This window comes from Pimephales promelas, chromosome 14, assembly GCF_988280905.1.
Source record: "Pimephales promelas chromosome 14, fPimPro1.hap1.1, whole genome shotgun sequence".
Taxonomy (NCBI): domain Eukaryota; kingdom Metazoa; phylum Chordata; class Actinopteri; order Cypriniformes; family Leuciscidae; genus Pimephales; species Pimephales promelas.
The window spans coordinates 4,061,872-4,078,471 of NC_142782.1; the positions used below are offsets into that span (position 1 = coordinate 4,061,872).

The following is a 16,600-nucleotide window of genomic DNA, read 5'->3' on the forward strand; positions in this document are numbered from 1 at the left end:
GAAAGAAGGAGGAGGAGGGAAAGAAAGAGGAGGAGGAGGAGGATGAGGGAAAGAAAGAGGAGGAATATGAGGGCAAAAGAGAGAGGTGGAGGAGGACGAGGAAGCGGAGGAGGGTAAAAAAGAGGAGGAGGAGGAGGAGGAGGAGGAGGAGGGAAAGAAGGAGGAGGAGGAGGAGGAGGAGGAGGGAAACAAGGAGGAGGAGGAGGGAAACAAGAAAGAGGAGGAGGAGGGCAAGAAAGAGGAGGAGGAGGAGGGAAAAAAGAGGAGGAGGAGGAGGAGGAAAAGAAGGAGGAGGAGGAAAAGAAGGAGGAGGAGGGAAAGAAAGAGGAGGAGGAGGATGAGGGCAAGAGAGAGGTGGAGGAGGAGGGAAAGAAGGAGGAGGAGGAGGAGGGAAAGATAGAGTCCTTCTTAGTGAAGGGGGTGGTGGTGGGCATAGATAGATAGATAGATAGATAGATAGATAGATAGATAGATAGATAGATAGATAGATAGATAGATAGATAGATAGAGTCCTTCTTAGTGAAGGGGGTGGTGGTGGGCATAGATAGATAGATAGATAGATAGATAGATAGATAGATAGATAGATAGATAGATAGTTAGATAGATAGATAGATAGATAGATAGATAGATAGATAGAGTCCTTAGTGAAGGGGGTGGTGGTGGGCATAGATAGATAGATAGATAGATAGATAGATAGATGATAGATAGATAGATAGATAGATAGATAGATAGATAGATAGATAGAGTCCTTCTTAGTGAAGGGGGTGGTGGTGGGCATAGATAGATAGATAGATAGATAGATAGATAGATAGATAGATAGATAGATAGATAGATAGTCCTTCTTAGTGAAGGGGGTGGTGGTGGGCATAGATAGATAGATAGATAGATAGATAGATAGATAGATAGATAGATAGATAGATAGATAGATAGATAGATAGATAGATAGATGACAAGAGAGCAAGAGAGAGGAGGAAGGAGGAGGAGGAGGGAAAGAAAGAGGAGGAGGAGGAGGATGAAAAGAAAGAGGAGGAGGAGGGAGAGGAGGAGGAGGGAAAGAAAGAGGAGGAGGAGGATGAGGGCAAGAGAGAGGTGGAGGAGGAGGGAAAGATAGAGTCCTTCTTAGTGAAGGGGGTGGTGGTGGGCATAGATAGATAGATAGATAGATAGATAGATAGATAGATAGAGTCCTTCTTAGTGAAGGGGGTGGTGTTGGGCATAGATAGATAGATAGATAGATAGATAGATAGATAGATAGATAGATAGATAGATAGATAGATAGATAGATAGATAGATAGATAGAGTCCTTCTTAGTGAAGGGGGTGGTGGTGGGCATAGATAGATAGATAGATAGATAGATAGATAGATAGATAGATAGATAGATAGATAGATAGATAGATAGATAGATAGATAGATAGATAGATAGATAAGTCCTTCATAGTGAAGGGGGTGGTGGTGGTGGGCATAGATAGATAGATAGATAGATAGATAGATAGATAGATAGATAGATAGATAGATAGATAGATGGATAGATAGATAGATAGATAGATAGATAGATAGATAGATAGATAGATAGATAGATAGATAGATTCATCGAGTTTTTCTCCGGGTGAACAGGTTTGTAACTTAAAAAAAACAGCAACTTGACACAACGAACAAACGAATGTTACAGTATGAGTTGCTGACACTGAAAAACATGAACTGTTGTAATTAGTAGTAATGCCGCCTTTATTCGTTATATTTTCTGAATTACGTGATTGTTAGATATCATCATCGGATGATTCAGCAGTAGGGAGAGGAAGAGGTAGAGAGAGAGGACAGAGAGGCAGTGGTTCAGTGGGATCTAACGTTAGGTGAGGAGATGGACGACGAGGAGCGCGAGAGTCAACACAACGACGACAAAGATACCCGGCAACTACAAGAGACGATCAAAGTAGAATTGAAAGTTTTCAAAGGCAGCGAAGAGAAACGACAGAGGTTTGTACAATTTATGTGTCTAGCTGTATAAATTAATTTTAATTCTCTGTACAATCTTATCCACATAGCAAAATCATAACTTTAGCTAATTGATAATTTATATAAAAAAAAAAGAAAGCTATAGAAAATCTTACAGAGAGCAATATTTTCTTTTGCACACACATATTTTTTTTTAAACACTTATACATGAGATCCCTGCAATGCCTCAAGTGCAATATACTGCAAAACATGATGTATGTTATACCTACATGTATATCTAATGGACTAGATCTTATCTTAGAATCATATTTCCTTTCATTTCTTCAGAGACTTCTGCAGAACATGAGCCTTGAGGATCACATACGCCTCGCAGGTAGATTGTTGGAGAGGCAGCCGGGTCTGGTCTTTGATTTATTGATCGAGCATCAGCAAAGACATGGTGCCCCTACATCTGCGGAGGTTCCAGGGGTACCATGGTAGCCACTGCAGAGACATGCCGACCGACAGGGAGCGGAAATGCTGTGGACAGGACCCTGCACACTGCGTGAGCCTCCTTCCACATTTTACACAATACTGCCTGGATGAGGGATATCTTCGGATACATAGACAGTACCGGGAGGATCTCACTGCTTTCGGAAATGTAAGGGAGCCTGGTGATGACAACCGAGAATACAGCTTATAGACACTTTATTTTCTGGCAGCATGGCTCATTAGGACAGGGGAACAGGAGAGTCATTCCAAGCTGCTGTGTTTACAGGATTAGGGAAAAATTCCCAGACCCTCAGGCACAATACACTGGCTACATTCCAGGGATCTGAAAAAGTTTTGTAAATAGTAATATCGATTTATACATGTTGTATTCTTTGAAGTTCTGTTTACTTCACACTTTGTTATAAAGAATAAAATATTTGTTAATTTACTTTGTAATGTATTTTTTTCTAAAATAGGGATAGAGAAACATTTCAAAATTATGTGCAAAATGAATGATACACAAAAAACTTCAAATGAAATTTGTTTGAAAACACAAACATATATTTATTTATAAGTAGAATGATTTTTGATCATGTATTTACAACTGAAATATCAGTAAAACAACTCAATCTCAATCTGTCTCCAAGTTGGTAATAGAATGGAAGGTAGATCCTGTGAAAGACAAGTGCAATTAAATGTACACAATTCAGAATCAGTTTGAATGCAAAAACCAAGCGAACGTCTTAAGTTGACCTCAGACAACAATATAATACAATTTTAAAAGCCAGTTCATGACCCCTTTAATAATATCTGTAAGTGAATTACTGTCTGAAATTCAAAAGATGAAACGGAGACTTGCTGCCTTCATTCAATCCCCACACATTGCTCAAGCCGTGAGATTAGAATTTTGTGGTCCACACACAGTATCAAAGGCAGCACTTAGATCGAATAGTAGGAGAATCACTGAATCCCCTGAGTCAACAGACAATAAAATATCATTAAAAACTTTTAATAAAGCGGACTCAGTACTGTGATATTTTCTAAACCCAGATTGAAATTTTTCAAAAACACTATTTAACTCCAAATGACTCTGTAGTTGTTCCAAAATAACTTTCTCTAAGATTTTTGAAATGAAGGACAGATTTGAAATCGGTCTATAATTGGAAAGTATGTTTGGGTCGAGATTGGGTTTTTTTAAGTAGAGGTTTTACAGTTGCATGTTTAAGGTATTTAGGAACAACACCTGTGAGAAGGGACTTATTTGTTATACCTAAAATAGATGTCCAAAAACATCAAAAATCGGCAGCAAAAAAATGTGTTGGAATAATGTCATGCAGACATGTAGTAGGTTTTAGTTTAGGGGTGATGAACTGAGAAATCAAATTTTCTTTGAGCTTTTGATATCTAATCGGGTTATCATATTATAAGAATATCCTGTAAGTTTCAGAACTGAAAACGTCCTTGTTAGTCCAATAAAAGCTTTTATTTACACCAGCCTCTGAAAACGTCTCGTTTTGAAAAGTGGGAAACTATGACGTCGAATGGGTTAAAACACCACCCCCGCAGAAGAAGATCAACACCTACTTCAACACGGCCGGTTTAGCCCCGCCCACCGATTCGCGCATTACACGCATAGCTAAGTAGCCAAACATACATGCCTACCTCGTGATGACAAACCGGATCGTTCTACCGAGAAATACAGAATATTTTGCAGTGCCTGGTTGTGGAAGAAGACAGTCGCTGCATAAGCTTCCTGTGGATTCCAATAGGACTTCATGGATAAACTTTATTTTTAATGACGTTCCAGCTGATGAGGGTAAAACATCGTCGCCTGTTCGCTTCATTTCACTGAGGATTGTTTTGTAAACAAGACTGGATTTGCAGACCGATTAAGAGTAAAGAACGGTGCTGTGCCGTCTATATTGGATCTGACAGGAATTGTGCAACACACGGACTCTGGTTCGGACATGTATGGGCGAATCATTCCGGTTGCCATTTTACAACATTGGACGTTTTCCCCCACACCGACGGGTGAGTGAAACTCATTATAATATGCAAAACTGTTATCCACTCACAGCAGTGGGCGTTTATTTCCAAGTCTTCAGTGCGACACGCCCATAAAAACCGACCGTTTTTCCGGAAGGCTCACAACTTGGGTACAAAATAGCCTATTACTTATTAATTTTGATGTTTTTGAATGCAAAAACCAAGCGAACGTCTTAAGTTGACCTCAGACAACAATATAATAACATTTTAAAAGCCAGTTCATGACCCCTTTAATAATATCTGTAAGTGAATTTAAAGTTACTGTCTGAAATTCAAAAGATGAGACATAGGGAGAGAGCATAGATGACTCATAGTTTGAAGGGTCAATATTTTGTCTAATATCAACAATTTTATCTGTGAAAAACTTTCACTTACAAAAAAAAGCTATCACATACTGCAGTTGATGCATTTAAACACAGCACTCACAGGATTCATAACCGAATTTAAGATAAGTTCAAGTGTGGTGCTAGTTACCCAAGGTTCGGCTTTAGGCTTTTGCCGTTTTTTTTCTCAGTGGAGCCACAGAGTTCATTATATCATTACAAATGGAATTGAATAACATAAGATGCTCATCAACATTAAGCAGGTTTGAAAGTGAATCAATACCATACATTTGGCAGGTCTCATTAAAAAGAGAAGTAAAAGAATCACAAGAAGACTGGCTAAAAGTACGAATCTGCCGTGAATCCTTCTGAGTTTTATTTATTTAATTTGGAAAGGAGCAAGTGAATGTAACAGGCATATGATCAGAAAAACTCAAATCAAGGATTTCGAGTTCACAGATCGAAATACCATGCAACAGCACAAGATCTAGTGTGTGGCCATGTTTATGGGTAGGACCATTTACCCTATGCATTTACCACCTGCATAAAATCAAACGACTCCCCCGCAATCAAAATGCGATCATACTGAACAACAATATCTCCTAAAAAATTTGCAAACTCATTTAGAAAATCCTTATTTGGTTTTGGAGGGCGGTAAACCACAGCAATCGCTAACTGATGCATGTTTAGCATGAACACGAGAACTTCAAAACCAGTATTAAAGGTGCAGTAAGCGATTTCTGAGAAACACTGTTGATATTTGACATGAACCCAAACAAACACACCCCTCCCCCCATATCTACTCCCCCAAAATGCATGAACACGTAATGCAAGAGTGGACATCAATTTATCATAGAGCGACTCAAATTAATGCTTCATGAAAAATAAAGCAAAGATGACAAAATAATTATAAACAGCTTTAAAATAACATATGCTGATCTTCTTTCAACAGCATTTCTTAGAAATTGCTTACTGCACCTTTAATAAAACACTGCCAGATTCATGTTCATCTGTTGCGGATAATAAAACTTAACGTGCTTTTAGCGTCACTAACCGGACATTTCATTTCCAAACTGCCACCATAAATCAGTGTAAACATGGCCAGATTCGTGTTCATCTGTTGCTAATAGACCTCATCATGTTTTTGTGCCACTCACTGTACATTTAACATTTTGAAAGTGTCATGAAACATGCAAAAAGAATTGTAAATCACATTTTACACAGGCGTGATTTATTCCAATGAGCCTGGTGGCCAAATCACCATTCAAAGATACTTTGTTGCTATTTTCATTCTATTTTGAGCTCAGATGCAGCCTTCTGTATCGCTGTCATCGGTGCATTTGGCAAGACTTGGTTCCCATTAGTAGACTGTGAGATGTGGATGTCTTTAGTTTCATCACGCACAGTCTTCAGAAAGACCATAATCCCTGAGCCTCCAGTACCTCTTTCCTCCAGCGCTGTTGGCGCTTTCCTGATTGCGTCTAGCTCCTTGACCAAACCCTGCTTGTTTTCACGGAGCTGTCTGGCACGGGACGCCGGTATAGTGATGTAACGGGTGACAATGTTGATGTGGCAATTCCTAAATTCCACCAACCGGGCCACACATTGTTCAAATGTGTGCGTTAGGTGCTCATCCGCTTGCTGGAGCACAAAGTCGCGCAGGGACGGGCGACTAGAGATGTCTTCAATGAAAAGCTTATGGGCGGGCGGCATGTAGTCCCTCATTCTTCTCAGGAAGGCCCCTGTTTGAAGAGGATAGACAGAGCAAAACTACATTTTCAATACACATGCAAAAAAGTGTTCAATAAATTGAATCTGACATTTATTAATAAAGTTCCCTTGCATTTTATATAGGCCTATTTATATAAGCGTTCAAAATGTTTGGGTTGTAAGATTGTTGAATTTATTTGACATTGATTGTTTATAGGGTAATTCCATCGGTGGAGACATAATTATGTATTGATAGTGGGTCATATATGTAGTAGAATAATATCATAAATTTCTAATTTGGGTCCTTATTGGCGGATAAAAGGCAGAAAATGACTTTTTAGTGCTTGTGGATTGTAGACAACAATCCCTATAGTGCATTGCAATGCTCAGCTCCGCAGGCCACTCCCACTGCTCCGCCCATCAATGTAGACTAGAGTTGAGCTCCACTCTACGTTACCGCCTGGAAATCATTTCGCACAATGAAATCAGATAATGCGCGCTAATATAATATGACGACGTAAGAGCGTCACGGCGGCGACCGCGCCATCAGCCAAAGATTGGCGTGATTCTATTTGGGCTTCAGACAATCGGCACACTTACTCTGACGCATTAATTTTACACATGAAATGCAGCCAAACCTCGGAGTGTTTTGTCTTCGGCATCTTCATTAATGCCCTCGCTATCAGACGTTCCGAGAGTCTCCCGCATATTGAAAACAGCTCGCTAAAGCCGCAAATTAGTTAAAATCTCCGGAATCTAGAGCGAGTCAGCAAGAGAGCGTGTACGAGACAGATCAGACTGTGCTCCAAACCGTATGCGCACAAGGGAGAGGGAAAGAGCGAGAGACTTGTGTGAGTGTGTGAGAAAATTTTCATTCTTATTCGGTCTGGTTATTACCGTTTACGTCGGGACCGGTTCCCTATTGGTACCGCGTTTTGGTACCCAACCCTATCCATAATGCATCCGTCTGGGTATTCAGTACCTTCGTCCATAATTTCAACATTTTTCTGCCGGTGAACTCAAACGCACTGGCACTGATCTGTGATAGGTCTGTTAGCGCATTCAGGGGCGGAGTGCGACCAAAAAATCTACCGGGAAATTTCGTAGACCACCGGCCCTCATCGCCGGCACGATTTTAATAGCCGATAGCATTTACAGTTTTATTGATTTAAAAGGAACTTTGTTGTACTAGTATGCTGGAGTAAAGTTCATAAATGGTCGTTCTTTCCCATAGTAATTTCTAAAACTATGTTGGGAGGACTCTGTGCCTCTAGGGGGGTTCGGGGGCATGCTCCCCCGCAAGAAAATTTTGGACATTTTAAGGTTAAATGTATCAATCTCGTGCTCTATGAGAGATCGAAATTAAGAGCTTCAACCCATGAACTGCTCGTTGAACAAAGAAAAAACATTAATTTGTACCAGGACAATAAAGAGGGCTCAAACATCTTTTTAGTTATGAGAGTCTCAGTCTGCATTACATTATCAGTGGTGTTTTAGGATGCCAAACAATTATTATAATAATGTAATAATGATTTATAATTATTCCTATGACGTACTGTAAAATCCATTTATAGCCTATAAATGTACTATGTAAATGAAAATGAGTATTTCAAAAGTATATTTTAACCTACATTACACTATAATATAGGAAAATTAAAATACTTTTGTCCTAATTTCTTCACTTGCAAGAAATAAACCCTTGAGCTTTTATTTAGGAGAAAACACCAGCAGCCTGACCATGATGATCGCGTGAGCAAAGTAATCACGCAGCACAAACTGGATGCTATATGTCAGTTATTATAATGGCGCAACGCCATATATATTCATGGTTTCAATTTTAGTTCGTTGGCAAAATATAACGCTAGAGACCTTAATGTTAGGTTTTACATATCTGTGTTGGGAAAAAAGGAGAAGAGAGAGTTCGGCAAGGCGGATTCGAACTCGCGTTCAGCGCATCAAAAAGCTGCTTTCAAGTAGCCTACTTCACGCCCTACGACCTACGCCACTGAGGTTGTTTCAAGACGGGTGTCGTTTTGCTGTAAAGACAGGCACTTAGTGCAAATATATGCTCCGTTATAGAAAATGTAAAAAAAAAATAAAAAATAATGTTTTCTTCCCTTAGCTTGGGCCATGGCAAACTTCCAATAAATACATTTTATCAGACCGGGCCGGCCCTCGCGGCCTCGAAACACTACCGGCCCACCGGGAAAACTCCCGACTCTCCCGATTGCCACTCCGCTACTGGCGGGTTTGAAAGGGTGGGATCTAGTGCTTGAAATCCCCTTCTTACACTTCCTCCTACAATGACGTAAAATGACGTTTTTTGCATAATTGTAGGAGGAAGTGTAAAAGGTAAATAGCGAAAGGGGAAAGTGGGAGAGTGTTGCACTGGATTTCTAACAATGGAAATCTTAATGCAAATGGGTCGAGTGTCTCTTTAATTGAACAAAAAAACAGTAAAATTGTCAAATTGGAAACTTTTTTTCCTATTTTTAATATACTTTACATTTTCAGCATCATTACTCCATAAATCATTGTAGTATGGTGATTTGCTGCTCGAGAAACATTTATTATTATCATCAATAATGAAAACAGTTGTGTTGCTTAAAGTCCCTATGAAATCAAAATTGACCATACTTACTTTGTTTGCCTAAATTGATCGTTTTGTGGTGAACAATTCATACATGTAAGTCAATCCACACACAAAAAAATTTTGGCTTCGCAATCTTTAATCAAATTTTGAAAATGCCCCTCCCCTCTGCATTGGAGGACCTTGCCCGATGATGTAGGCTTTACGGTTTGGGTGTCTCCTTAACATCCATAACCACGCCCCTCCAACTGACAGCTGCTGTGTGTTTGTGAGCGCCGACCGAGCATTGATTGACAGCGTGTGTAAACTTGCGTCATCCTCCAGTTCAGAATGAAACACCCATTTTTCTAGATCCAATCAGGTGCTAGTTAGAAAAAAAAGCCACGCCCACTATTTTGCCTCATTTTATTCCGTTTCTCTCCGAAATACGTCACAACACTGGAGAAAAGTCGTTTGCAACGTCCGGTTCACGGGGACTTTAATATTTTTGTGAAAACCATGCTAAAAAAATTCTTTAATGAATTCTTTAATCTTCATCCATTCATTCATCTTTAATGAATGGATTCTTTATTGTCTTTACAGTCACCTTTGAATAATTGACTACAATATGAATATTATTATTATTAACCGTGAGTGGAATAACTGATGATTCTCTTACCACTGCTGCCTTCATGTTGGACTCCCAGCAGTTCATCAAAGCAGTGTAAAATACTACTCTGTGCTGCACTGCCTCCCGAAAACTCCATCGGCTTTTCTTGAACTCCCTCATACACGAGACCTTCTGGCATTGATGGGTTATCTTTCCATCTAAAACCCACATTAAAGGGATAGTTCACTTTGAAATTAATTTTGTTATGTTTTAGCTTTCCTCAAGGGCATCAAAGATGTAGGTGTCTTTGTTTCCGCAATATTTTCAATTTTGATATTTTGGGGTCAAACTGTTGTTCTCTGTCAGTCATATAATGCAGGTCTATGGTCACCACCTCAAAGAGCATGCACAGAGAAGTCCAAATTAAATGTAAATGTAAGTATACAATGATGGCCTATGACACGAAACGAGCGGTTTGTGTGAGAAAACGAACAGTATTTATATCGTTTTTACCTCTTGTAACCACAGCCACGTCCAAATGATCTGAGGGCGTGGGCGCTTTGTGGCTGTGGCTTGTGAAAGGTAAAAACGATAAAAATACTGTTTTCTCACACAAACCGCTCGTTTCGTGTCTTGGGCCATCAATGTGTACTTACATTTACAAGTCATTAAATCATGTTTAATGCATGTTGCATGCTCTTTGAGGTGGTGACCATAGACCTGCATTATATGACAGACAGACAAGAACGGTTTGACCTAAAAATATCATAATTGAAAATACTGTGGAAACAAAGACACCTACATCTTGGATGCCCTTGAGGTAAGCTAAAACATACCAAACATTAATTTCAAAGTGAACTATCCCTGTAAGGAGAGTAAAGTTTCGTAGATTTTAGAAAATAAATAAATAAATACATAAATAAAGAGCTTTGATACCAACAGTGTGACTTACCCAGACAGAAAGATCCTCATAATTCCGTAGAATATGGAGGGATCTACATATTCTGAAATGGTCACAATAAGTATTACAACCACTTGAATGAAGGCATAGAAGTCATTCATCACCTTCAAAAGTATTACCATGCATTAGTTTAAGAGCATGTTTCATGCTGTCTATGGCCTGGCTGACAACATCCAGAGCTTTGGTGACCATAGCAACATCATTATAATGGACACCGTTGATGACATCAAGGATAGACTGTAAAAAAAAGAAGCAGCATTACAATGGTACAGTAATGCATGCCATGATTTTTACAATTTGTAAATACAGCAATGATGATTGGAGTAAGTTTTACAAGAGAATACTTTTTTAGCAATAGCAATTTCTGAGTGAAAATTGTTTCCAAAGTTCACAATCACATACCATGGTATTTACACTCCAAGGTTATTCAACAAATAGTGTATCAACATGAATGATTTACTTTCATGGCTTCTTTATCTCAGTGCTCTGTGGCATATGTAAGAGTGTCAGACCTTCAGGCCAGGAACAGCCGCCAGCTCCACCAGAAGTGTGACCAGAAAAAACCCTCTTACACTTTCCCCTCCAGGCAAAGTCAACAACAACTCCAGGTTCCTACAGGACACAAGAACAGTCCATCAGAACAGCACTAGCCATAAACTGAATCAAAGTATTGTAAAGATTTTATTCGTTGTCTTTTTTACGTTATCTTATCACATGGTGGTGTCTAATTCTCGACGTAAATGTATTATAAGGGAAATCTGAATACACAGAGGACATTTACATATTCCACACTGTACATAATAAGATGGCTCCCTCTGCTGGCTCTAAACATTAATAACACTTAACACACATTTCTGTTAATACAACAAATACTTACTCCATGGAAAAAGGTCTGGGAACAATCAGTGTCCAGTTGTGCATGAAAAAGAAAGGTACAATTTATTATGCACATGCCACAGCTGATTTGTCTAAATATACGCTGTATGTAAATATTGTTTTGTTTACTACAAAAAAAGCATTTAGCAGGTTTCTTTCATTCACTCAGATATTGCAATTTAATTTCAAGTCGACTCAGAAGTGAACCCGAATCCCATCACAGTAACAACCCAATGTCAGATTCATGGATGAAAGTTTTAACTACAAATGGTGAAACAATATAATATCTATTGTAATGAAATTGATTACAACTTTATTGTATTCTGTCTGAAAATAATGACACTTTTGTCAGTGGAAAGGTGGGGCAAAAATAAAGACTATTTTAGCCCAATTGTTGTAGTTATGACATCAACAGTAGTACAGTAGTATTCATGCTAACAAACCAAACACTGACCCCTTGGTAGTACACTTGGTCATTCAATGTACTGAAAATGTCCACACAGTGCACAGTATACATTTCCCTAAAAGTGTATGTACAGTTACATATATTGGCAAACCTCAGACTTTCAGCTGTTTGCAATGAACAAATCAAACTGTTTTTTTTTAAATAGCTCAACAAAACAAATCTTTCAAGTGGTTTCCCCAAATTCAACTGAAAATGCAACTTTTAATGTCTTCTGCAGTCTCAAAATTATTAACCCCTCACAACAGCTCAAATCTGCAAAACAGGAGTTGTCTCAAGCACACCTGATGCAACCAATCAAGGGCTTCATTAGTTTCACCAGGTTTGCTTGAGCAAGAACACATTAAATATCTGAACTGGCTAGGGGTTTGTTGAGGGTGCTTTCACACTGGCAGCTTAGGCTATGTTTACACGGAAACGATTCTGAAGAGAAAACGCAAAAGTGGCGTTGCGTCATCACTGTTTATTCTGCGTTTAGACGAGCGTTTTGTGTGGGAAATCCGCGTGCAAATGGTGACGCAAAAGTGTGTGAAATTCAATGTAGTATGCACTTCAGGTGGCTAGGAGTGCACACTACAACAACACCAAGTCCACGCGCCTGCGTACAACCTTCACTGTCAAGCAGACTTTTGTGTTTTTACCGTTTACGCGGGAACGCGGCGGTGGAGCGTTTTTAAGATTTCCACTCTGGAGGGTGGTTTCACTTTTTTGCGTTTTTAAGCCTCAAAAACGCCGTCGCCGTGTAAACGAAAGGCACATCCGATAAAATATTTTTACGTTTTCACCCGCGAGCGTTCTCGTATAAACTGGGCCTTAGTTCGTAAGAGGCCACGGTTCACATGAAAAATTGCTATTGTGTCAAGCGACTTTAACGCGCCCGTAAACCATCCTAAAAGGCGCGCCACATTTGCAAAAATGCTGCCCGTCAAAAAACTGGCCAATGCCCATCTTTCTCCGATGCAAATTAATCCTTTGAACGCAACGCGACTATCCAATAGAAGTAGAGCACATGGAGACTGGGGGAAGTCTCTCGCGGGTCCAATTTGTTAAACGTCCTACTAAAAAAAACACACCCATAGTGGTAAACTTGAGAACATCAACGTAGGCTACAAATGAGGGGAGGCATCACAACACCACGCTTCAAGCCCCGTTCACGCCGCCAGTGACTTTGTCGCTGTGTGTCTCTAGTCTCTGTACTGCGAGTCACTTATGGGCGTTCGTAGGGCTGTCACTTTAATGTTATTGGTCACATACACTGCAAACTAAGGGCGTTTTCTCACCTGAAAGTCCACACCAAGGTCCGAACCAGAGTTCACGCTTTGATGCATTTTTATACTTTCAGAAAGTTTTGGTTTGGTTTCACACTGCAATAATGCGAGCGCACTATAGAACAATTCAACAATTCGACGGGTAACTTTGACAACATATGAACGAACAGACGCATATCGTTGCAACTTATGGCATAATTAATACCTGCAGCACCAACTATACACAATGCTAGTTCAAATTCGCCAAATGAACGTCCTCGTCGTGCGAAAATTTTATCGCCGCCGGCAGGAAAGGAGGAGAAGATTGCAAGTTGACTTCTTATTATGTTGTCAGACCATACTTCAATTAAAAACCTCGTCTCCTCATCTCCCCATGTGCTACACGGCTCATTTTTCCTGCCACCTTCTGTTTTTTTCGTCTTTTTGGGAACCACCAGAACTTCCTGTAAAAAAGTCTGAAAGTCCGAACCATACAGAAATGCTTTTACACTATAAACAAACCAAACCTTTTTACAGTTTGATCCGGACCGAGACTACCTCTTCTTCGTCTCTTTACGTTGTGCTCCGGGGGAGGTTTCACACCTCTAATTTTGATTCGGACCGAACTGAAAAGTCCGAAAGTCCGGACCAAACAAGGTAGGAGTGAAAGGGTCAACTGTCACTATTCGCTCAATAATGACATTTTGAATGCAAATATGACATTGTTGAGATGAGAATTTGACATAAACCAAAACATCATAACCTGACAGTGTCTTGGTAATGACAACTTGACATTATCAAGTCAACATAAATATGTCATAAAAATGACATAGCAGATTAATTATCAAACTTAGCTTTGTGGGTTAACATTACATTAAACTTTCATGTGGTTGGCTTTGACATTGGCATTATAACTCTGTCATGAATATTTTCTTGGCCCTGAACTACAGTCGTACAAATTGAATTTGTCATTAAAATGTTATAATGTCCTCATGACAGCCTGTCAAAACCAACTACATGTAATGTTCACCCTTAAAGCTAAGTAGTTTCTTAAGTTTGATAATTAATCTGCTATGTCATGTTTATGACGGGTTGTGTTGTCTTAGTGATGTCAAGTTGTCATGACGTATTGTATGTATTGTAACGTCATAACTAACATGCATGAAAACATAACATGTCATGTCGTGATTATGAACGTGTCATGTAAGTCTTATGCACACCCCTTCAAGTAAAGTGTTACCTAAACGAAATATTTGTTAAAACAGTGCAGGGTAACATTATTTTTACATATGGATCAGTGAGTTTACCCATCTGGGTCTGTTTTCTTCCAGTTGGCAAGGACTGTGTCCGCATGGATGAGGATTGGGGGCAGACCCAGTCTTCGAGACACCTCACAGAACGGCACGGACAGATTCTGCGGAAGCACCTGGAGGTTCATGACACACAGGAAATAGTCAGACAGGTCCGTTCTGTGGTTCAGTCCTATTAGTGGTCTGAAGTGCATTTAAAATCACTGTTGTACTTTTACTGTTTCTCTCTCTCCCTCCTGCCATACGTAACCCATAGCCATCGTGCTCAAAGCCAGATGGGCCAAACGTAGCTCACGGTAGCTCTGCAACAAATGAGTCTCCAACAGAGGCATCTGAGATGAAGTAATGCATACAAAACAATCACAGAACAATCATCATTGGATTATTAGGACTTTCAGACCCTGCATGCAAATAAATATTACAGATTAAAAAACGATCGGAAATGTCGTCCAATTTTCTAATACTATTATTTGATGACAACAATACATTTGGGAAACAAAATACGGCCATTTCTGATTTTTTTTCCAAGTTGCACCCTTTTTTAAATGTCATCTTTCATTCCGAAATAGAATAATGAATGAACGAAAAAGTACACGGACCTATTATATACTTAATATCTGGTCTCTAAAGCACAAAATAATGACTTGAAAAGCAAATGTTTTTTAATTTTAATTCTATTCTGTACTTAGTAAGAAAGATCATACATCATGAATTTTATGGCGCAAAGAATGAGAAGAGATGAGTTCTGGCACATTTCTGGCAATGTCCATCCAGGGCTTGTAGAACACCGGCAGGTCTGTCTGAAACACAGTATAGATGTGTATAGATTATGTCCATAACACAGTATGTAACATAATATATGTTTATGATGCATTTTCTCGTACATTTACTGTAATGCAAATGTGTTTTGAAGTATTTCATACTTCAAATCATATTATTATGACTTGCATATATCCATAAAATATACCATGCATTTATGCTTTATCTCAGACAAAAAGAGGTGAATATGGCTGATTGCAGTCCAAAGGTGTACCTTAAGGTGATTTTTATGTTTCACACCAGAGATATAATCCCAGATACTAAACGTGTCAAAGTTAACGACCGTGCAGCTAAAAAATGATCTGCACTTAAAATAAAATATTAAAGTCAGCTTACTAATTTGATCTTGTTTCTGTAAGAGCACTGTCTTTGAAATGTGCAAAGTTTTATATTAACCTATTTGCCATTAAAGCAAATAGATAAAGGTCACTCCGAAAGCAAACAGTGTCGAAGTCTAATGCTTTTATATGCAAGTAATCAGACTAACTGTATCTTATTATAAATGCAAATTAATAGTTTGTGAAAAACATTCCCAGCACTTGAAATATATCAAGTAATGAAACAAACTGACTTTGTACCTGAGAACAATCAATTGTTCCCTTGTCATAAATGTACATATTTTAGTCAGTTCATTTCCCTAAATAGTACACAGCATAAAAGACACCAATAGTACATACTTACTACAATGTTACGATATCCAAAAAAAGAAAAAAGAAAAAAAAGAGGATTAGTTACAGCTAATAAAAAGTGTAATGACCTACCAGTGGCTCAGGGAGAATAAACCCACAATCCTCAGAGATGTGAAACTTTCTCAAAGACAGTAGTGTCCCTGTATTTTTCACTGCAGTGCCCATGATGTTTATTACAAAACTTGTGATTGACTCTGTTTAGCAAGTGTCAGATATGCTACTTACTGTGCTCTAGCTCTCTCTCTCTCTCTCCTACCGTTAACAATGAACTTTCCCCACTTCCCTTTTCAGAAATCATATACATGTGTTCAAAACCAATAAGGTGCTATTTAACGTCAGTTGTCATAACCTGTAATACAAGGGTAATTCTGTAATTGTATTGTGTCATTTCAAGTAAAAACAAAAATGTAATTCAGAAAGTTATAGGTTGAGAGTTTATGTTACACTTTAGGGTTAGTTTACCCAAAAATGAAAATGAGCCCATGATTTAACTCACCCTGAAGCCACCCTAGGTGTACATGACGTTCTTCTTTCAGATTAATATAATAAGAGT

General features: G+C 38.9%; 1 protein-coding gene and 1 pseudogene across 3 annotated transcripts; one reads left to right on the forward strand and one right to left on the reverse strand.

Moving 5' to 3' along the window:
• The first annotated feature begins 1,108 nt into the window (after window positions 1-1,108).
• Window positions 1,109-2,833, forward strand: LOC120481155 (P2X purinoceptor 7-like; annotated as a pseudogene). Its single transcript, XR_005623264.2, has 2 exons — window positions 1,109-1,974; window positions 2,281-2,833. The product of XR_005623264.2 is annotated as a P2X purinoceptor 7-like (transcript).
• A 2,300-nt stretch (window positions 2,834-5,133) lies between these two features.
• Window positions 5,134-16,293, reverse strand: ido1 (indoleamine 2,3-dioxygenase 1). Of its 2 annotated transcripts, none has more exons than XM_089119294.1 (10): window positions 16,273-16,293; window positions 15,244-15,339; window positions 14,752-14,871; window positions 14,537-14,655; window positions 11,521-11,535; window positions 11,156-11,255; window positions 10,763-10,880; window positions 10,635-10,686; window positions 9,752-9,900; window positions 5,134-6,535 (listed from the first exon to the last, which is right to left on the reverse strand). In XM_089119294.1, the coding sequence occupies exons 2-10, from the start codon at window positions 15,307-15,309 to the stop codon at window positions 6,081-6,083; spliced, it is 1,194 nt and encodes a 397-aa protein (XP_088975420.1). In that variant the 5' UTR covers window positions 15,310-15,339; window positions 16,273-16,293; the 3' UTR covers window positions 5,134-6,080. The 2 variants fall into 2 exon arrangements, with proteins under 2 accessions (XP_088975420.1, XP_039530839.1); XM_039674905.2 differs by lacking the exon at window positions 16,273-16,293 and adding an exon at window positions 16,120-16,266.
• Between the last annotated feature and the right edge of the window lie 307 nt (window positions 16,294-16,600).